We start from the raw sequence: 22,172 nt of genomic DNA, 5'->3' as shown, positions 1-22,172 counted from the left end.
GTGTATGAGGTAATATCTTTTATTCGACGAGACACACTGTAAGTGCAAAAGCTCGTCTTTCACCAATAGAAGTTGGTCCAATAAAAGATATTACCACCTTATCTTTCTAATATCCTGGGATTAACACAGGCAGGGCTGTCCTTACCCATACGCAAACTACGCAGCTGTGTAGGGCACTGGGAAATTTGGGGCACCAAATTGCCCCAAATTTCCCGGTGCCGTACGCAGCTGCATGCTGCTCCAGCGGCCAGCCCGAACCCCTGGCCAGCTGAGCCGGCCAGGAAAGCTGCCCCCGCCCCTGCTCCGCCTCTTCCCCAAAGCCCACACCCCTGCTCTGCCCCGCCCCTCCCCCACTCCACCCCTTCCCCAAAGCGTCCACCCCACTCCACCCCCACCCCACCCCCTTCCCCTGAGCTAGGTTCGGGGGACTGCAGCAGGGGTCGGGTGCGCCCTGCACTCACCGAGCGGCAGGAAGTGTAGCAACCTGGCCCCAGCCCGCTCCAATGGTGAGTGCTGGGGGGCGGTTCCCTCCTGCCTCCCAGGTCCGGGAGCCAGGGGAGCAGAGCGGAGTGGGCTGTGGCCGGGTCACTCCACTTCCCACCGCCCCATGAGTGCGGGGTCGGGCCCGCCCTGCAATCACCGGGCAGCAGGAAGTGGAGCGACCTGGCCCCAACCCGCTCCGCTCCGCCGGCTCATGCTGGGGGGCGGTTTCTCCCCAGCCCCCCAAGCCCGATCCTGCACAAAATGCATTTGGTGCGTAGGGAACCAAAATGTCTAGGGACAGCCCTGAACACAACTACCATAATGCTATATTTATATGGCTGTAGGAATGGTTTATGGTAAGACAAGCCCTAATGTATGCTGAACTACTTTAAGCTGGCCACTGAAACAACTGCTGGGGTAGCCGCCACAGACACTTCCCACCCCCCTAGAATCTAGCCATCATCTCCCCCTCTGTTTATTCAGTGAGGCCCTGGCCCTGCACCATTAAGGTCAAAGGGAGCTTTGCTATTAACTTTAGTGAGCTTATGTTTGAACTTTTAGCTTTTACTTGTTCATTCATATATTGACTGCCTCTTTCTTCCCCGAATGGTGAAAACTGTTTTCAGTGTGCAAGTTCCAGCTAACCACATTAAGTCTGCACTGGCAGAAAAAGTGTCAGATAGATTCCCTGGGCCATAGTACTGCAAGCCTGCAGACACCCCATCCCCTACAAATAAAAAACTAGAACTTTCCGCAGCTGTTCTGGAAGAACGACTCCCTCGGTTGGCCAGTCTCTCTTACAGCTCTTTCCTGTTCCTGCCTAGCTTTCTCCAGGACCCTACAACAAAAGCCCCTTCCAGTTCTGCACACACAGACGCCATTCAGGTCAGAAACTAGCTTTTTCAGGAGAGTGGGACTGTCTTCTAAAGAAATGTATCCCCTAATAAGTGAACATCCGAATCAAGGCTGATGTCCAGACTGGTCTGTAAAACATGTGACACGACAAAATTATTAACCATTCCCAAGAAATTAAAGACCAGAGGCCTTGTTCTCTTTTATACCAGAAGTAACTCCACTTACATTCATTTGAGAGGAAAATGAGTCCCCAGTACAGTAGCCAACTAAGAAGGAAGTCTTCAGTCTCAGTATCTATTATGAATATAAAGAACATCCTACTTTGACAATAGTTTAAACAATAAAATATGTGCTTTCCAAGTACATACTGAAAGATCAATAAAGACACAATGGTAAAATAGATTATGTATGACATGGATGTTCTCTCAACGGAATAAGTTATTTTGCATATTGTTGACTATATAACGAGATTACTTTTATGTAAATTTAACTACTACATCATAGATTTATACTAAATCAGACAGTTCTTTTTCCTGTACATTTATTCAAAGATTGAAAAATCCCAGAATACTGTACACAAATACATTATATATTTACTTTGTATTTGCATAACTACAAAACTATTGGCAATTTCTGCAAGAGATACTGCATGTTAGTAGTAACAGTTTTGTCTTTGTTTTAATTATGCATGACTAATAATAGCTGTTTGCCTGTTTGACCATCAGATCATATGCTGTTGCCAAGGGAAAATCTTTTTAAAGAGAGATTGACTGTTTTCCCTCTTATAAAGGAAAACATGCTTTTGTTATCTTTTTATTTCTAACTCAGCTTTGCAGCTTCAAAAAACAAACTTCATCCAGTCATGATGCCATACATCTGAAACATTGGCCACATATCCCCAAAATTTACCTCTCCAAACTAAATATATGGGAGATGAAAATGCAACAGCTTCATTAACAATTAGACCCAGCCAGCCTAATTGCATATCTTACTTGTTGTGATGTGTACACAGAACTTGTTAATGGGCAGTGCTCACCATCACAGAAATTTCTACCAGTTGAACAACTGAAAATAGCCTACCACCCCCATCAGGAGTATAGGTCATGTCAAATATAGCTGCCTGCCACACAGGTACTTTTTCTCCATGGGCTGTAAATAAGTTAAGGCAAGACCATTTTAAGAATTTTTAAGTGATGTTTAAACATTTTACTTGAACTATTTTACATATACCTCCTCATGTAAATCCAGGTGCCCCAATTAATCTTGCCTGTTCTGAGGACTCAGTTGTAAATTTTAGTAGGAAATTAAACTTTTGCCAAGAGGATGAGGAAACATTTTTCTGCTTGGATGATTCTGAAAAAGTGTCAGCTACCCAGGGTTCTGCATTGTTAGATTAACAGGCAGAGAGCTGGTGTGTGATTGTCTCAAGTGTTTATAAGATCAACTCATGCAGCTGGCCACATTCTTGATTTGGTGTTTGGATTGGGATTGGAGGAATGGAAATTTTGCCTCTGTGATGAGTTATCTCCTGTGGTTTAAAGGAGGGATTGCCTTTCCAATCAGGCAAGGAACTTGTTTTGAGGGTCTATTCTCAAAGGCTAATAGAATCAGAGTTTTTAAGAGAACTATGAAGAACTTCTCTATACTTCCAACAGGCTACCATTAATGGCTTAGTACAGGACTGTGTAACAATATTTTACTCTCTATTCTCTTCTAGAGCCAAGAGCATTCTGTTTGCCAACTTTATCTTTTCAGATCATCTTGGTTTACAGATGAATCAAGAGGAAAGATGACTAGAGAGCCATTGGAGGAAGTGTCTATGTGAATCTGGTCAATTGTATCATAGATTTTTTCCCCCTAAGCTTTATGTGATGGCTATGCAGGAGACAAATGTGAAGGTTATCAGCAAAATCTCAGTCAGTGGATGTGTCTCCAGTTGTGGACATCTTGATTAATCCAAGCTGTCTTCACTTGATTGCTGATTTAAATCCCACTAGTTGTGTGTACATTTTAAAGTATTTTTCTGAAAAAATCGTTCAGATTCAGGTCAAACTATCTCCTCCTTCAACTGTTGAAGAGCAATCTCTCAAGGGGACAAATGCAAGGTCTTCACTGTTTGAGTTATGGCATGTATTACTCCCTGAGTTACTGGAGGGTGGAAGGAGGACATGCCCTTCTTGGCTGCTGACAATCAGTGGCTTTAATTATTGGTGAAGGCGGTCAGTGCACCTATTCAGGAGGGCACAATGCCATCTTTGAAAGGAAATGGTCAACTCAAGATTAAAATACTGTAATCCACTCCACATATTTACATCTTAAGTCTACCCTTGGGATGTACTGTAAACTATTTGGCCATGTAGAACAGGGATTGTCAACCTTTGGCACGTGGCCCGCCCAGGTAAGCACCCTGGCGGGCCAGGCCAGTTCGTTTACCTGCCGTGTCCGCAGGTTCGGCAGATCCTGGCTCCCACTGGCCGCGGTTCGCCGCTTGAGGCCAATGGGGGCGGCGGGAAGCAGCGCGGGCTGAGGGAAGTGCTGGCCGCCACTTCCCGCCGCCCCCATTGGCCTGGAGCGAACCGCGGCCAGGGGGAGCCGCAATCGGCCGAACCTGTGAATGCGGCAGGTAAACAAATCAGCCCGGTCCGCCAGGTAAGCACCCTGGCGGGCCGCGTGCCAAAGGTTGCCGATCCCTCATATAGAGTCTAACCGTGCGACATCCCTTGTACTCCATTCAAGTCTCAGAATCATGGAGCTCCAGGAGTCCCTGTGTAGGGAGATTTTGCATACTCTGCCTAGAGGCAGGTTTCCACAGCTCACTGTGTATGTGAATTGTTGGTGTGCTAGAGGTGTGGCCAAGGTATCCATGCAGTGTATGGATCCACTCAATCACATCCCTGTTGGGAGTGAAAGCAGCAGGCCAATCCAATACTCCTCTCCATAGCCAGTAATGGAGGCCAGGGCCCAGATGGACAAAGCCTGAATCCCTGGAATTGATTCTTCCATCTCCTATTCTCCAAGGTTTGGGTTATAGTCCACTCTTGTGCATAATGACAAGAAGAAAGTAATTAAAAATGTTAAAGCCCTCTTTTTCTTTTTGATGTAAAACAGCATGTCTTGAATGGATCAAATTCCACCATTCATGTTTTACGGATTCCTTAATCTGTGATAGAATTTAGAGGAACCATATGAAACATTTATGATACACACAATAAATAATTGTGGAACAAATTAAGAATAGTTTAACTACTTGTACAATTTTCAAGTGCCATAAGGTGCTCATCTGATAATTGGCAGAGATTTGGAATGTGAAAACTTGCTTAAACGACCTCTTAGTTTTACAGATCTAACTATGGCAAAATGTATTTATATTTTCTGAAAGATCCAAGAAAAGATTCAAGCAGCAGATTAATGTATGAGCCTAAAATGTAGAAGGATAGCAAATAGGGGCATAGAAGTCAAGCAAATTCCCTATTAATAAATGTGAAGCAACTAGGAAAGATAAAATAGCAAAGAATTTAAACATATACAACTGCTGTGTTGACATGCATCAAGGGGACTCTAATGATAATACATGTAATCTCATCTAAAATATGCTGGGCCAGTTACTTAGAGGCATATTCTGCTATCAGAACTCTCATTCACTTCACTAGGAATTCAGCATTTGGAATGATGGTGGAGTAATGATGTTGGTGGATTTGTCAGGGGCTTTCCACCTGTATGTGTATTGGTGTTCCTTTGCTGAATACTACCAGATTTATAGGCCAATTTCTTTTTGGAAAACAAGCTGGTGCCAGAGATCAAAATTTTCAAAAGTGAGTTGGGAACCTAGTCTCATTGACTATCAATAGGATTTAGAGTCCTATGAAGATTACACACTTTTTAAAATTTTTACCTAAAATCTTAGGATGTTTCCTAGTGAAAAATGTACATCATATACACAGTACCTTCAGCAAAGATGGTGAGAACAGCAGCGAGACTACATATATTAATGTGCCCCCCATACTTTTCTGTAGCCAGAAAAACAGCTCCCTCTTGAATAATCCTTGGGGTCTGTCATGTGACATGACTGTCCTCTGCACTATCATCTCAGCCCAAAGTCACAAGACACAATCACATGGAGACTATTATTGCAAACACTGAGATGAGCTAATACAGATTTTGGCTGGTTGTTAACTCTGAACTCCTCAGCCAGGTTAGACCATAACTGACATCTACTTGAGTTAGCTTCTCTACAAATCTCCATCCAGACAAAAGAATGCCTAACCCACACGACAGGCTTTAACAAGTGCCTATGTGTGGTGGCTGCAGCCAGCTGTTTTGAAGTCCATTGGGCGCAAAGCTCACCAGCTACATCTACACCAAGATTTTTCAGACTCATAATTCTGAGGGAGGTACAACTCCTCCAGTGTTAGCACTGGTAGAGATTGCAATATCGACAAGGTTCATGCATTTTTAACCATTTTCCTATAAAACCATGGTAAAACACACACCTGAGTCCACTTAAACATCTGTGTTATAGCTTCCACCAATGCTCCTTCCAATGAAGCTAGAACCATGCAACTAAAAATTCTTAGTTTAGACAAGAACTCTATATTTAACTCTCTGGATGGAAAGCATCAAGTTATTTTATAGTACTCCAACAATTTAACAACATGAATTTCAATTCCAGTTTTCCCACATTCGTATAAAAGAAAACAAACACTTCTACCTACTTTCTAAAATAGGGTGACTTGTAAATTTCATTCTCTCATTACATAACAATATCAGATGAATCACTGAAAAGGATCCACTTAGATACTTGGACTTGAAAAAGAAATGAAGAGCAAATTATCTTTACTTTTTCTAACCCCTGACATAAGTGTACAAAAGTAGGTCTAATATTTTTGGCTATTACAGGTTTAGATTTCAGATAATAAGAAAAACTGAATTGCACTTTAAACTTGTTTGAAAGTAAATAAGTTATTTGGAGCAAATTTTACCCTAACTCCAATTGGTGTAAATCCAGAATAGCTGCCCTGAAGTAAAAATCTGGGTTTAAATTTACATCAGCAAAACAGCATAATTGGGCCCTTTTGTTGTTTCTATTCATGAACTAATAAGAAAGATCAGGTCTGAAGAAATTATGTTGTCATCTAGATAAGGATAGTCACAACTAGACTTTGAGTTACATATCTGTAGGTGGTCAAACTCATACATGTAGATATTTTAAAGGGATTATGTTTGCAATGTCCAGCAATGGGCAATTTAAGGACTCTTGATTTTACACGTTGCAGAAAGTCTTATACATTTTCGAAAGAAAAGGGCCACATACATAACCCAGCTGCATACTAGGCTATTGTAGTCAGGTGCATATAAGAGTAAAATCCTCTCTCAGTTTTCCCCGAAGTGTTATCAGCAGGGCAGTAAGTCCAGCAGACTGGTCTTTGGCAACAATACACAACATTCACCCTTCAGTAGTTCCTAGAGCTGCACGCAGCAGTTTTATTGGCAGGAAGGAGGTACAGCAACAAGGAGATTGGTAGAGGGAGGCTCTGACAGTAACAAATACATAAGCAAGAGTCATTTGATCGTTGGAGAAATAGAGGCAAAAACATATTCAAGGCAGCTCTCCATCCTCATTGTAATCTCAATTTAGCCTTAATTTGTCCCCTCCCAAAGTGTGTGTTTTCTAAAATTGCAGTTTCTGTTAAGATGTTGTAGACATGTTCCAAACCTTTGCTGCTCAATTCTTTTGTACGATGGCTTTAAATGAGTCATTAGATAACTACAATGTGCATATATTTCTAAACGAATCATGATTGTTTGCAGTATTTTTAGCAATTAAAAAAATGTTGATAACACTTTTCTCTCATGCAATGCTCAGCCCTGGGGTGCTTGTATCAAAGTCTTGCTGACTTCATCAATGGGAGCAGTGCACACCAGGGCCGGCTCCAGGCACCAGGCAACCAAGCTGGTGCTTGGGGCGGCACCTGGAGGGGGGCGGCGCGGCACTCCAGCCGCCGGGGAGAGCGGGGCCACAGCCGGGCTCACCGCCCTCCCCCTGGCGCTCTGACCGCCCTCCCCCCGCGCCCTCCCCCCGGCGGGAGAGCGGCGAGCCCCGCTCTGGCCGCCGGGGGGAGAGCCGAGCCCCAGCCGGGGCTCGCCGCCCTCTCGCCGGGGGGAGAGCCGAGCCCCAGCTGGGGCTCGCCACCCTCTCGTCGCCCTGCCCCCAGCGCTCTGGCCGCCCTCCTCCCCGGCGCCCTCCCCCCGGGGGGAGAGCGGAGCCCCTGCCGGGGCTCGCCACCCTCCCCTCGTGGCTCCGGCCGCCCCCCCCGCGGGGCAGCAAAAAAGCCAGAGCCGGCCGGTGCACACACATTGCAGGATAGAATTCGGCCCTCTGGAATGAGCTGGCTTTTCTTTGTAAATGACATCATACTAAATCATTAGAATAGCAATGCTATTCTAATCTTTTTTAAAAATCAACTTCCTTTTTAATTAGACTTGGATAAAGTGGTCCAGTGAGTCTTTGCTTGGGTGCAAGGGTCTGCCTGTGTGCTGCAGGATTACAGACAATCTTTTTGGGGGGGGGGAAGGGGGGGAAGACAAGGCCAAATTTGAAGTATGTAGATATTAGGCATCACTCCCGCCTGCTCAAACATGATCCCTACTGAAGTTAAAGGGGGCTTGCTCTGAGTAAGGAATTCTTAATACTTTTGAACCAAAAAGTCATATTAGCCAATAAACAAAAGCTCTTAACAAGTTGGAGAATTGGTCTGAAATTGACAAGAAGAAATTATTCCTTGACTTTAGCAAAACTTTTGATACGGTCTCCCACAGTATTCTTGCTGCCAAGTTAAAGACGTATGGGCTGGATGAATGGACTGTAAGGTGGATAGAAAGCTGGCTAGATCGTCGGGCTCAACGGGTAGTGATCAATGGCTCCATGTCTAGTTGGCAGCCAGTTTCAAGCGGAGTGCCCCAAGGGTCGGTCCTGGGGCCGGTTTTGTTTAATATCTTTATTAATGATCTGGAGGATGGAGTGGACTGCACTCTCAGCAAGTTTGCCGATGACACTAAACTAGGAGGCGTGGTAGATACACTAGAGGGTAGGAATCGGATACAGAGGGACCTAGACAAATTAGAGGATTGGGCCAAAAGAAACCTGATGAGGTTCAACAAGGACGGAAGAATCCCATGCACAGCTACAGACTAGGGACCGAATGGCTAGGTAGCAGTTCCGCAGAAAAGGACCTAGGGGTCACAGTGGACGAGAAGCTAGATATGAGTCAACAGTGTGCTCTTGTTGCCAAGAAGGCTAACGGCATTTTGGGCTGTATAAGTAGGGGCATTGCCAGCAGATCGAGGGACGTGATCGTTCCCCTTTATTCGACATTGGTGAGGCCTCATCTGGAGTACTGTGTCCAGTTTTGGGCCCCACACTACAAGAAGGATGTGGAAAAATTGGAAAGAGTCCAGCGGAGGGCAACAAAAATGATTAGGGGTCTGGAGTGCATGACTTATGAGGAGAGGCTGAGGGAACTGGGATTGTTTAGTCTCCAGAAGAGAAGAATGAGGGGGGATTTGATAGCAGCCTACAACTACCTGAAGTGGGGTTCCAAAGAGGATGGAACGCGGCTGTTCTCAATGGTGGCAGATGACAGAACAAGGAGCAATGGTCTCAAGTTGCAGTGGGGGAGGTATAGGTTGGATATTAGGAAACACTATTTCACTAGGAGGGTGGTGAAGCACTGGAATGCGTTACCTAGGGAGGTGGTGGAGTCTCCTTCCTTGGAGGTTTTTAAGGCCTGGCTTGACAAAACCCTGGCTGGGATGATTTAGTTGGGAATTGGTCCTGCTTTGAGCAGGGGGTTGGACTAGATGACCTCCTGAGGTCCCTTCCAACCCTGATATTCTATGATTCTATGAAATTCAATAAAGACAAGTGCAAGGTACTACACTTAGGAAGAAAAAAAATTGAATGCACAATTACAAAATGGGGAACAACTGACTAGGAAGTAGTACTGCTGGAAAAGATCTGGGAGTTCTATTGGATCACAGATTGAATGAATCAACAATGTGATGCAGTTGCAAAAAGGCTAATATTCTGGTGTTTTTTTAACAGCGATGTCATATGTCAGACATGGGAAGTAATTGTCCTGCTATACTCAACACAAGTTAGGCTTCAGTTGGAGTACCACTCTTCAGTTCTGGGCACCATACTTTCAGAGAGATGTGGACAAATTGGAGAGAGTCCAAAGGAGAGTAACAGAAATGATAAAAGCTTCAGAAAACCTGACCTATGAGGAGAGGTTAAAAATCTGGGTATGTTTAGTCCTGAGAAAAGAGGACTGAGGGGGGACTAGATAAGTCTTCAAATATGTTAAGGACTGTTAAAAAGAGGACAGCAATCAGTTGTTCTCCATGCCACTGTTAAGAAGCAATCAGCTTAATCTGCAGCAAAGGCGGTTTAGATTAGATATTAGGAAAAGCTTTCTAGCTATAAGAAGAGTTAAGCACTAGAATAGACTTCCAAGGGAGGTTGTGGAATGCCCATCACTGGAGATTTTCAAGAACAGGTTAGACAAACGCCTGTCAGGGATGGTCTAGGTATTCTTAGTTCTACCTCAGAGCAGGGTGTTGAAACAAATGACTTCTCAAGGTCCCTTCTAGCCTTACATTATAATAATTCAGGTTGTTTGACCACAGATACTTTGTTTCTGGGTGTTTTTAAAGGGCTACATTCAGAGTAGCAAGCAGTGCTTTCCTTACAACTTTTAGCCCAGTGTGGAAGACCCAGATTCAATTCTCCCCTCTGCCTAATATCTTGAATAAGCATTAGGTCAGAGAGGAAAAACTCCATAATCTGGTAGTAGGAGCACTCACCTGTGATGCCAGAGTCCGAAGTTCAAGTCCCTGTTCCTTTGAATATTTAGTTATTTATACAAAATAGAACAGCTTCAACAAGAGAGACAGAGACACTCTGCCCAGCACTCAGCTGGCAGGAGGTGGAGAGGAGACCCAAGTTTAAGTCCCTCTCCCAATGAATAGTAAGACTGCATTTTCTAGCAAAAAGCCACCCACACATAAATAAAGCTATTTATTTCACCTAGCTCTAGATCCAATCAGGATTGGGCCTAGCCATATTGTGCTAGGTGCTGTAGGAACAGAGGAATATAATCCCTACCTCAAACATCTTAAAATCAATGCAATTACAAAATGGAAGAGGCCTGCCTGTGGGGGCATGTAACTCACCCCCTGCCAGTTCAGGATTGTTCCCCATGGTATGTTTGTCTAATGCTTCGTTTCATGGCATTCCATCAGCATTAGAAAAACATTACAAACCTGTGCTTGTTTTTCTTTAATACGCCTCCACTTGTAAAATGAAAGGACAAACTAGTTATTTTACTTATGATACTTAGTGGTACTCTTCATCTGTAAATCTCCAAGTACTTAAAACATTTATTTTGCATTTTTCGGATGAGGAAACTTAGAAGCAGAGAGGTCCAGAATGAATTCATAGCAGTTCATAGAATCTGGTACCCTATCTACTGAAATATGTCACCTGCTTACTACAATAGGACACCCTAAGTAGTATTTTCGGCTCCTAAGGATAGCTTTGTAACAACAGTGAGGGGCAAAATTCTGCCCTCAGTTACACAGGTGCAACTCCATTTGCTTCAGTGGGAATGCACACACGTAAACTGAATGCAGAATCTATTCCTAGCTGTCATGTGCAATTAAGTTAAATGGCACAGGCAAAATCACTTTAAAATGTTATAATCTTGAAAACCTGAACAGGAATGTATTCAGAGCAAGAGTATTAAAAATGCTTTGACTCTCAGATAATCAAGACACCTGTAAATCAAATGAATTAGCATAATCTCTCTCATCACCTAGTAAAATGCTGACTCAAAAAGTGAGGAGAATGACTTGTAGAGTCTAACTCCTTTAAAAGGCTTTTTATGCTTGACACTAGCAGTCATACTGGGTGTTTTAAACACATTAATTAGAGGCTTTCTGATTTTAACATGCAAAGTACAAAGGTAACTCCCTGGAGATCCCACTCCTGCAAAGGAGAGAATAACTAATACAGATACAATCTGCAATCTGACACTAAGTGAGGAGCCAACACACATACACACACACACACCACACAATCAATGGTCAGCACTAACAGAGCTCCACTACAGAAAAAAGATGCACAGTACCAACTTGGAATCACACTTATACAGCTACCTTTGAGTACTGCAGTGTATATATACCCAAAAAATCCAAATACAGTGGTCTGGGGGAGGTGGAAGAAGCTCGTTTTTCTGTGCACAAATTAATCGCTTCATTGAACTCACTGGACTATGTATTTACAGAACAATACTGTTTCCAGTGCCAAGACTGAATAAAAAACAAATTCCTTAGTTTCATTAATTAAAAAATTTCATGTGTATTTATGATATTAATATCCTCTGGGGAAAATTTCAGGAGGAGCAAAGAAGGTCTACATCAAAAGTCTCATTAAATGCTCTATGCTTCTCCTGTACTCCCTTAGTGATGGTGCATTGTCCCTCTAAAGTTATCTCATTAACTTGTAATACAGTAAACGTCAAGCAGCAAGAAAACCTACTAAAGATATGAAAGAGCTAAAAACATGGATTTCATTAATAAGTCATCTATGTCTTTAAAGGGAGGGAAGAATGCTTTATATTGAGATGGAGGGACTATGAATACCCCATATATTATTTCAGCACAAGTTTGCTTTTGGCTTCCGAGTTCTACAGGTAAGTAGTGATGTGTACTCCATCCTTAATAGTATTCTCTTCCAAAACAGATATTCTCTAATTTATGAGATAAAAATGATTGTTTGACCTTAAAACTCCAATTTCATTTATGTAATCCACCCAGCTGCATAGGTACTGAGTTGCGAACTCACAATTTTAGGCCTCACAGAGTTTAATATACTGTAGTGCTACACTCTAGCTCTAAGCCACCAATAGATAACCCTTAGAGTCACACGAATATTTGTATTACTTTTATTTTTTAATGTAGGTTTTTTTTTCCAGAACCACCAATGACACTCAGTACAGTATTTGTTTGAGTTCTGTCCTGAGCTAAGAACTGCAACTCCTCAACTCTTGTTCTCTGCAACCTTTAAATCTGAAACTCTGAAAATAAAGATAGGAAATGTAACAGCAAAATACGTCTGTCTACAAAAACAGAGAAACCAAAGCAAGTGAATTCATGGTTTTAGAATGCCCTAGGAGACTAACTGCAGTATATTCCTATACATAAAAAAGTCTGTCAGTTGCACTGCATAGACACTGGTTGTATTCTCAGCAGATACAACATCAGAACACTCAAGGAAATCTTATGCAATATTTTCCAAGAAAATTGTGAAATCCACGAAAACTGTATCTGGCTAAGTCACTTTTTAATCTGGAAGCCTAAATCAGCTACTTCCAAAGGGAAAAGAAAATGGTCTATAGCCAAATAGTTTGTGGTTTAAAACTATTGCAGATTAAAGTCTAGATTTACAAAACACAAGAAGATTCAGCCTATTCTTATCAAATCTGAAGTACTAAGAAAATGATTTTTTTAATTACTACAAACTATCGTGACAAAGTAAAGTGTATCAAAAAACTAAATTTGAATTTTTGCAGTTTTAAACTGAAGATTAATAAATTTGAGTCAAATAGAAGGATTCAGCTATATTAAGTACAGTGCACTACTACTGGTAAACAAATTCTGCACCAGCCAACTGGACTGGAAAAAAATATTGTTACCATATGGAATGCAAGCTTTATTAAGGGATGCAATAACTGAGTTACTATAAGCATGTAGTCTCTTAATGGCGTAAAACTAGAACTCGTAGTTGTCCTTGCAGGATGGTTCTTTTCATGTTAATCATTAGGAAACAAAAAAGCTAAAATCATACTATATACACTTATAATACTGTGCAATCTTTAATGCCCCTTTACAACTGAGCAATATACTGGCAAGGAATGTTTGAATAGCAGGTTCTATAACAGACATTAAAAACCATCATGTAGAATTTTTATCCAGCACTAGGGATTTCCAAACTTCCATAGACAAACTTACTATTCAAAAAGCATGTATGTATTATTTGCATCCATCTAATGTTTAGTGAAAAGTCTTAGAAATTCTTCTGTAATAAGGTATTTGCTGTCAATAGTTGTCTCAAAACACAAATTAACTGAGCAGGGATTCTGAATTTATAACCCAAGGACTAATCTGTGTTCTTAAACTAGGTTTGGTTAAAATCTAAATATTTAAAGTAGGACATGATTTCCACCACAGATCAGGACTTAAGAGTTTCCTAATAGAATTACATACCACACCCATAGAATTAAATTACAGAGGCACTGGTCATTGGTTATTAAACAAAGACACCCAATGTTAATATTTAAAGATACACATCTGAAGATGTATTTTGAGACCATACAACTCAGACATACCGACTTGCACAGTGAATGAGAATACAGCAATTGTCTGAATAATGTGTGTTCAAACATCTGAGGAGGGCAGTTATGAAGAACTGCTGAGATCTGTACACTGCTGAGTAGCAATTTACATTTAAAAAACAGAATGAGCTTCTGCGAGTATCTCCTTCTGCAATTGCTTCGGTTTAGGGAGGTAACTGGGCTATAGCTGATCTCTGATGAGCCATTACATCTTTCAGAGGCTTAGCAAGGTGAGAGAAACAAGCCTTATGAAGAAAGTAGCAAACTTATTCCAAAGGGGGGAAAAATAAAAAAAAAAACTTCCCAAACTTAACAGAGTAGAAGAGTACACCGCCTAGCAAAGGGAGACCACTTGAGAACTGCTACTATATCTAGAAATAGGGATATTGGGGAAGAATAATACGGACACGCCTTTTAATTCCACTGAAATACTGGGATGGCTCTGGAAAGGGACAAGTGAGAAATAGAAGCAGAGGGACCGGCCCTCCTGAATAGGAAGAGTTGGCATGAATGACTGAGCACTAGTTTCAAAGTGGGACCGCCTCTCCCGGACCTACTCTTACCAGGGCTGCTTGGACTTGGAGATTTAAACAAAAAAAAAGAAGAAGAAGCCGGAGCGTGTTACAAAATGTCCATCTTTCTAATGCTCAGAGTGAAAATAAAACCTCCTCTTCTAAGGTAGCTAAACCAACACGCATATTAGAAATGCCGGCAGTCGCTTGGAAATGGCTTTGCACAACGCTCTCACTCACTTGCACAGAGAAGTAAAGAAGAGGCTCGGTTTCCTACCTAAGCACAGCCGTGTCCCCTTTTCTGACCACCAGGTTGTCCACAGCTGCCCCAGGGAAGTCCATACTCTGCCCAGCTGGGAGGCAGGAGGGCAACAAGCAGCACAGGCTGAGGAGCACAGCAGCCAGCCACTGGTTTGAGCAACAAGCACCCTGCACCAACAGCATCATGTCCATCCCTGCTCGGGGCTGCTCTCTCTCAGCTTCCAGCTCCTCTCAGTCCCCAGCCCCTGGTACTCGTGACGGGTCTTCCCTCCAGCCAGGCAGCCAAGGCACTGGCAGAGTTCTGCCTCGCCTGGTTTCTTTTGGCCGAGTCCGGAACGCGTCTCTTCTCGGGTGGCTCACACACCATCTAGCGAGGAGGGAAGCGCGCAGGAGACTGAGAGCAGGGGAAGTAGCAGCAGCGGCAGCAGCAGCGGCAGACGGCCCCCAGGCTCCGAGCCGGTTGCCATGCAGCCGTTTCCTTAGCAACTTGGCCTGATGACTGGTGGTGGAGCAGAGGAGAAAAAAAGCGGGGGGGGGGGGGGGGGGGGGGACGGGTTGCTAAAAGCAAAGCAGCAGTGGGAGGAGGTGTGCTACAGCCACCGACGTGGCAATACGGAAATAAATGGCATGCAATTAAAGGCACTGATTGCAGAGTGACCCCCGTTTGCAGGAGGGAGGCAGCTGAGTTTGCTCGTCAGCGGCTTTTTAAAATACAACTAGTTGGAGCTGAAATGCCCCGCACGGCGGCTCGTAGCCACGCCCGACTCTGCTGGCCAGGACGGCTCCGACCCAGCGCTGCTCGCGCGTCGACGGGACCGGGCGAGCAGCCGGTCCGAGCGAGGAGCAGCAAGCTTCAGAGCTGGGCTTCTCCCGCGAAGGCGTCACGTCAGCGGGGAGAACTCTGCTCCGGCGCCCCGGGGCCAACTGAGTCAGGAGAACCCCCCACCCCCTCGCGAGCCCAGCTTGTGGGCGGGAAAGGGGTGAAGTGGAAGGGGGGCTGGGGAACCCACACCTTAGCCTTCATCTACCTGGGCAGAGGAGAAGAGCGAGGAGGCTCCTGTAAATGCCTAGCTAAATTAGCTCAGGGGCTTGCCTTGCCCTAGGCTGGAGAGAAGGCAAACCCGCATCTCTCCTCTGAGCTAGGGGAAAAAAAGAAATCAACGCCCAGAGAAACACATCGCATCCCCGAGGGACCAGCGACTCCCATCTCCCACAGGGACACACAGAGAAGAAAAGAAAGTCCTTAAAAATGGGGCACGTTGTCCCCTTAGTGGAATATCCCATCCTCCGGGTATGGGAGAAATCCTCCAGTGAGGGTTCCCATTCTTAGGGAAGGAGCAGCTATGTACCAGTGGCATCATAAACAATTTGTGGCCCAACCAGACTGCATCATAGACCTCTCAACCCCTCAGAAAAGTGTCCATTAAATTGTGAAACCTAGCAACTCTTTATTCCAAGAGGCAAGGCAGTAAAGTGGTACACAGGTCTAGGAATTTGAAATGCAGTTTATTTCATTGGCTCCTGGGAGAAACTTACCGGCCACTAACTCTTCTTTAAATCAAGGGCACATATATTTAGCCAAAAGTATATACTTGATTTTCAGTGGGAAGTATTAGATTCAAGTCAAACTTTGAATACCGCATTATGTTTTCAGAAATCTATGCAGAATTGTATAATTTCAGCCCCAAAACTACTGGGCTAATCCACATCTAGCATAAGCACACTTCCTGCTGTCATCATCCTTGATAAATGGTTGTGGCACAGATACATCCTAATGGAACCTTTGAAGGTGATAGTATGATGCATCAAGGTAGTTCTCCCTAGTCTCACCACAAATGTCAATACAAACCTTCAAGACTTTTCCTTGTAGCTCTTCCTGAAATTCTGTTAAGATGCACATTCAGGAAACAAGAAGACTCCTTGTCCATCTGTATACTAAAATCCATATCCTGTCTCCCAAGAACTTTCTATAGCATCTCTGAACATATGCATGAGCAATTCCTGATAGGATCTCACAACCTCATATCATCACTGATCCAGCTTCCCTTAAGATTTCATAGGAGCTGTGTCATTTTGCCAAAAGCTTGCAAGCAAAATTTTGCTTTAATAAAAATTCTAACACTGCCTTAACATTTACATATTGGGCCTTCTGCTTTCTCTGAAAGGCTTTGAGATGTCCCAAGCAGTAAATCTCTCATTTCTGCCAACTGGCCTAATCTAGACTGCATAATTAGCCATGCCCTTCAATGTTTTGGCTTTAGTTTCCCAGCTTTTTACCAGGATATCTAGGGGCTCTTTACTTATGGTGAGAAAGGAGCTCAAACAGTGGAAAAACAAAACCATTTACTCCTATAGGCAAATGAAAATAGCAGCCACTAATACTAGTTTGGCCCTGTGGTATTAATAAACTTTTATAAAATCCACCTCAACACCCACTGAACTCTTTCTTTAAGATCATCAGGTTGTGGATGACAGGTTGGTTTTGTCCTGCGGACATGTATTTTCCAATGTAGTTGTTGCATAACCGACTATATAAAATTGGATCTCTGATCAGTTATAATCTCACCAGAAAAGTGATCCAGTATCTTTTTGGCTATTTGAGAGGAATGGTATCTCAGTTACCGTTAACAGCATAAGAGATGTACGGTGCCTTTTCATACCATAGGTTACCTCCTGGCATTCAGGACAGATTTTGAAACATTTAAGTTGCAAAAGGTAATAGAAGCTTGTATAGTAGGCAAGCTCTGTCTCCCCCTTAGGGCTAACCCAGGCTAAACACTCCTGCTTATGCCTCAAAAACTTTTCCCTTGAGTGTCCAAGCAGCATAGAGCTAGTTTCTCCTTGTTAGGAATTTTTATTCCCTTTCCCTTCATTCTGCTTCCAGTTGTAAACTTATCTGATGGGACAACAAGGAATCCGGTGGCACCTTAAAGACAAATCTGTTAGTCTTTAAGGTGCCACCGGACTCCTTGTTGTTTTTGTGGATACAGACCAACACGGCTACCCCTTGATACTTGTTATCTGATGGAAGGAATTCACTTGTGTGTCTCCTCTTCATGTGAGTGCGGAGAGAGGGAAAGAGAAGAGCAAACAAAATCTTTTGGCCTCTGATGATCCACGATAATTTGTCTAGTATTGATGGGCCTTCTCTGTTAGGCAGGAGGACCTAACAACTTCTGTTGGAAGCCAGCATTTCACTTTAATTTGTGTCTCTTTCCTGTCTGGTGATTTATACAGTTAGGGTAGCTTACAATGCAAACGCTCAAATATCTTACAATACAGGGCACAGATGTTATAAGTGAGATCAATACCTGGAACAATTTATAAACATCCAAACACTAAGCACATTTTTTATAACTAATACCTATTTTAACAATACTAACAGGTGAGCTAGACTAATTCCAACTATGTATTTCTCAGCGTTCAAATGAGATATGGAGGCCTTGGCATGAGCTGGCACCTGGTTTGCCATAGCTAAACAGTCCATAAACCTGCGACTTCCAACTCCCCTTCTCTTGACAGTCTTAATTTCCTTTTCCTTTATGCTTCACCCTCTTCTATTGCATCCCACTTTTGTAGGTCTTTTCCAGTTACCACAAAAGATCCTGGTCTAATTCAATGAAGGGCATCCTTCCTCCCTTCTTGTCACACAAGCTTCATACCAAGTCATACAGGAGGCTTGGCACCAGGCTATAAATGCTGCATAATATATAATGCTCACCTTTGTATATTAAGTATCACCTTATAGTAGGGGAAATTCTCCAGTCCCCATATACACAATTTTTTAAAATCTTCTTAGATGGTTTAGATCCTTTATGGAGATCCACCAACTATACACAAGAGAATGTGGGAACATTCTGTACTTGCCCCTAACCAGCCCCCCACGACCCCACCCCCATCCAACCCCCCCTGCTCCCTGTCCCCTGACTGCCCTGACTCCTAACCACACTCCCACCCTCTGACAGGTCCTCTGGGACTCCCACACCTATCCAACCGCCCCCTGCTCCCTGTCCCCCAGGATCCCATGCCCCTTATCCAACCTCCCCGCCCCCGCTCCCTGCCCCCTTATGCTGCTCAAAGCACCAGAACTGGGAGCTGCCATATAGTCTAGCGCATCGGGGCAGGCCGGTGGCTCTCACAGCCGCACTGCCCGACAGGAGCTCGCAGCCCCGACACCCAGAGCGCTGGCGGCATGGCAAGCTGAGGCTGTGGGGGAGGGGGACAGCAAGGGAGGGGCCAGGAGCTAGCCTCGCCGGCTGGGAGCTCAAGCATTGGGCAGGAGGGGCCTGGGGGCCGCAATTTGCACACCTCTGCCCTACACTCAAACCTGGTGAAGATTTGTTCACTATTCTCCCTTTCCACTTACTGAAATAACTTTCTTTAACTTTCTTCCTACCATCCCCTCAGTGGGCTCTCTTTGCCTTTCAAGCTGTTCTCCTATCTGGAGGCTTGTCTTGAGCCTGATGCTGCTGTATCCCTGGGCCTGGAGGGGAGGAGGGTGTCTAGTATACCGTAGTTCTTTTCCTCAGGACTCTAGAGAATCTAGCTACCCCAGGAATATTTTCAGCTCCCTTTCTGCTACCAATTCAAGAAATGCTGGAAGACGATACTTAGAATAGGAGTGGACACCTGTTCTGCCAGGGAAATTTTTTTTCTGAGCAGTCCCCATTCCATTCCAGACCCAGGAGTGGGGTGAATTTGGGCATCCACCTCTACACCGATGTTTAGAGTCTCCTTTCCTCCTCTAGAAATAGGAGTTCTTCTAGACAGAATCCAGCACCTCCCTAATCTCTTATACCCTCAGTCATTTATGTTGACTTGTATCCAAGTTCCCCTGCCCCCCCAGACATCCCACTCTGACAATCACTTGTGTCATGGCCCCAGTGGAGCATGAGGATGCCGCCGGCCACTTGAGAAGTGCAGGACAAAATGTACTCAGAACAGAAGGATTCATTAAAGCCCATATGTTTACCACACAAAACAAGACTCAAAAATGACAAGCAAACATCAGTCCTCAAAATATCAGATTCCATGGAGTATCTACATCTTAGCAATTGCTTGACATCAAAGAGCTATCATGGAAGGTGATCCTTTCTGCCTCTACCCACGAGTTCTCCCCCCCTATCCCCAGATCACATTCAAACAACTGCCTTCCTCATGTGTCTTTCATAGATTCATAGATTCTAGGACTGGAAGGGACCTCGAGAGGTCATCAAGTCCAGTCCCCTGCCCTCATGGCAGGACTAAATACTGTCTAGACCATCCCTGATAGACATTTATCTAACCTACTCTTAAATATCTCCAGAGATGGAGATTCCACAACCTCCCTAGGCAGTTTATTCCAGTGTTTAACAACCCTGACAGGAACTTTTTCCTACTGTCCAACCTAAACCTCCCTTGCTGCAGTTTAAGCCCATTGCTTCTTGTTCTATCCTCAGAGGCTAAGGTGAACAAGTTTTCTCCCTCCTCCTTATGACACCCTTTTAGATACCTGAAAACTGCTATCATGTCCCCTCTCAGTCTTCTCTTTTCCAAACTAAACAAACCCAGTTCTTTCAGCCTTCCTTCATAGGTCATGTTCTCAAGACCTTTAATCATTCTTGTTGCTCTTCTCTGGACCCTCTCCAATTTCTCCACATCTTTCTTGAAATGCAGTGCCCAGAACTGGACACAATACTCCAGTTGAGGCCTAACCAGCGCAGAGTAGAGCGGAAGAATGACTTCTCGTGTCTTGCTCACAACACACCTGTTAATGCATCCCAGAATCACGTTTGCTTTTTTTGCAACAGCATCACATTGTTGACTCATTTAGCTTGTGGTCAACTATAACCCCTAGATCCCTTTCTGCCGTACTCCTTCCTAGACAGTCTCTTCCCATTCTGTATGTGTGAAACTGATTGTTCCTTCCTAAGTGGAGCACTTTGCATTTGTCTTTATTAAACTTCATCCTGTTTACCTCAGACCATTTCTAGAATTTGTCCAGATCATTATGACCCTGTCCTCCAAAGCAGTTGCAATCCCTCCCAGTTTGGTATCATCTGCAAACTTAATAAGCGTACTTTCTATGCGAATATCTAAGTCGTTAATGAAGATATTCAACATTTAACTGCAGTTCAGAGGGAGAAGAGTCTGTATCTCAAGGGCCTCAGGCTCCTCTTTTCCCAGCATGTTTGGCCATTTGTCATCGGACCATAGCTCAACCAGCTTCAGAAGTAGTTCAATCCTTCCTCTCAGCTGCAGAAATAGCCTACTTTCCACTTTTCCCAGAATTCACTCTTCATATAAGATGGTCTTCGATCTCTTTCCCAAACTGAGTACTCATTCATTCTGTCACAGGAGATAAGAGGTGCTCTGACCCATCTTTACCTCAAAGGGCTAGTCTTGGGACCACAGTAACACACAAATGGAGAAAACAGGTCTTGCTTGTTCCTCCCTGAGTCCTCTCTTTATTTCCCACTGATTGCGTACCCTGTCATAGAATACCAGGGTTGGAAGGGACCTCTCAGGAGGTCATCTAGTCCAACTCCCTGCTCAAAGCAGGACCAATCCCCAGACAGATTTTTGCCCAGATCCCTAAATGACCCCCTCAAGGATTGAACTCACAACCCTGGGTTTAGCAGGCCAAGGCTCAAACCACTGAGCTATCCCTCTCCCCATCACATGATATTGAACCAAAGGTCTGTTTTCAGTTAGTTACTTTGATCAGTGTCCGGGTGTAATAGAGTGGAATTTAGCTGTTGTTGTCATGGGTTTGTGCAATATTGTTATTAGAGCTGGTCAGATAATATCTATTGAATCCAAAAATATTAGGAAATGTAAATGAACAAAATATTGTTATCATATGGAATGCAAGCTTCATTAAGGGAAGCAATAACTGAGCTACCATAAGCATGTAATCTCTTAATGGCATGAAACTAAGTCATCCAGCACCAATTGTTAGACAAGTTACCATTCATAGTGGTAAATAAAGGCATTTCTTCGCCTCCTGTTAGCATCAAGAGGAAGACTAGTGAAGACTAGGGAACAGCTGGGAATCAACTATTTTAATTGGGAGAGAGGCAGTTGTGTTATGTGAGAAGCCATTTAAATGTTTTAAGCTCTTATGCAAGATAGTCAATATTACACACTCAAATTGTGGTGATGGGTATGATATAAGAGCACAGGTAGATCTAATTTTAGGAAGAGCCATTTAACATTTATTAAGTCACATTATACTGTTTTTACTTGACCTCAAGTATTTAAAATATTTTTTACTCCTTGAATAAAGAGAGACATTTCCACAATAATATCCTGTTAATTTAAACATAAGATCATTTAAGATCTCAGTTAATGATAGTATTGAGGTCAATATGAATGTTTTTATTGTATTTTCATTTTCAGATTTAAATCCCCTGGTTTCAGGCCATTTGCAGATCAATGAAAAAGCAGGTCAGGATTCAATAGAGTTTTGTTGTTCTGGAGACTAAATTCTTTCATCTGGATCTGTTTTCTGAGACTGTGCAGCACCTGCCACCAAATGTGTGCACATGCACAGTGCACTTCCAGAACAGAACAGAAAAGCTTTCCCATTAGCTGGTTTTCCAGGAAAACAACTCACTTGGAATGTCTT

The 22,172-nt window shown here is 43.5% G+C and overlaps 1 protein-coding gene across 1 annotated transcript in view; it reads right to left on the bottom strand.

Moving 5' to 3' along the window:
• LOC112115985 (neuronal growth regulator 1) overlaps positions 1–14,881 on the bottom strand; it is a 616,138-nt gene extending 601,257 nt beyond the window's left edge. The window contains exon 1 of the mRNA XM_026656049.1: positions 14,580–14,881. Within this exon, the coding sequence (XP_026511834.1) occupies positions 14,580–14,755 (176 nt within the window). The 5' untranslated portion in view covers positions 14,756–14,881. The remainder of the gene's footprint in view (positions 1–14,579) is intronic.
• Between the last annotated feature and the right edge of the window lie 7,291 nt (positions 14,882–22,172).

Source organism: Terrapene carolina, unplaced genomic scaffold (assembly GCF_002925995.2).
Source record: "Terrapene carolina triunguis isolate 2854851 unplaced genomic scaffold, T_m_triunguis-2.0 Scaffold211, whole genome shotgun sequence".
Classification (NCBI taxonomy): domain Eukaryota; kingdom Metazoa; phylum Chordata; order Testudines; family Emydidae; genus Terrapene; species Terrapene triunguis.
The sequence above is the reverse complement of the archived record's forward strand: the minus strand, read 5'-3'. Positions and strand labels throughout refer to the sequence as shown.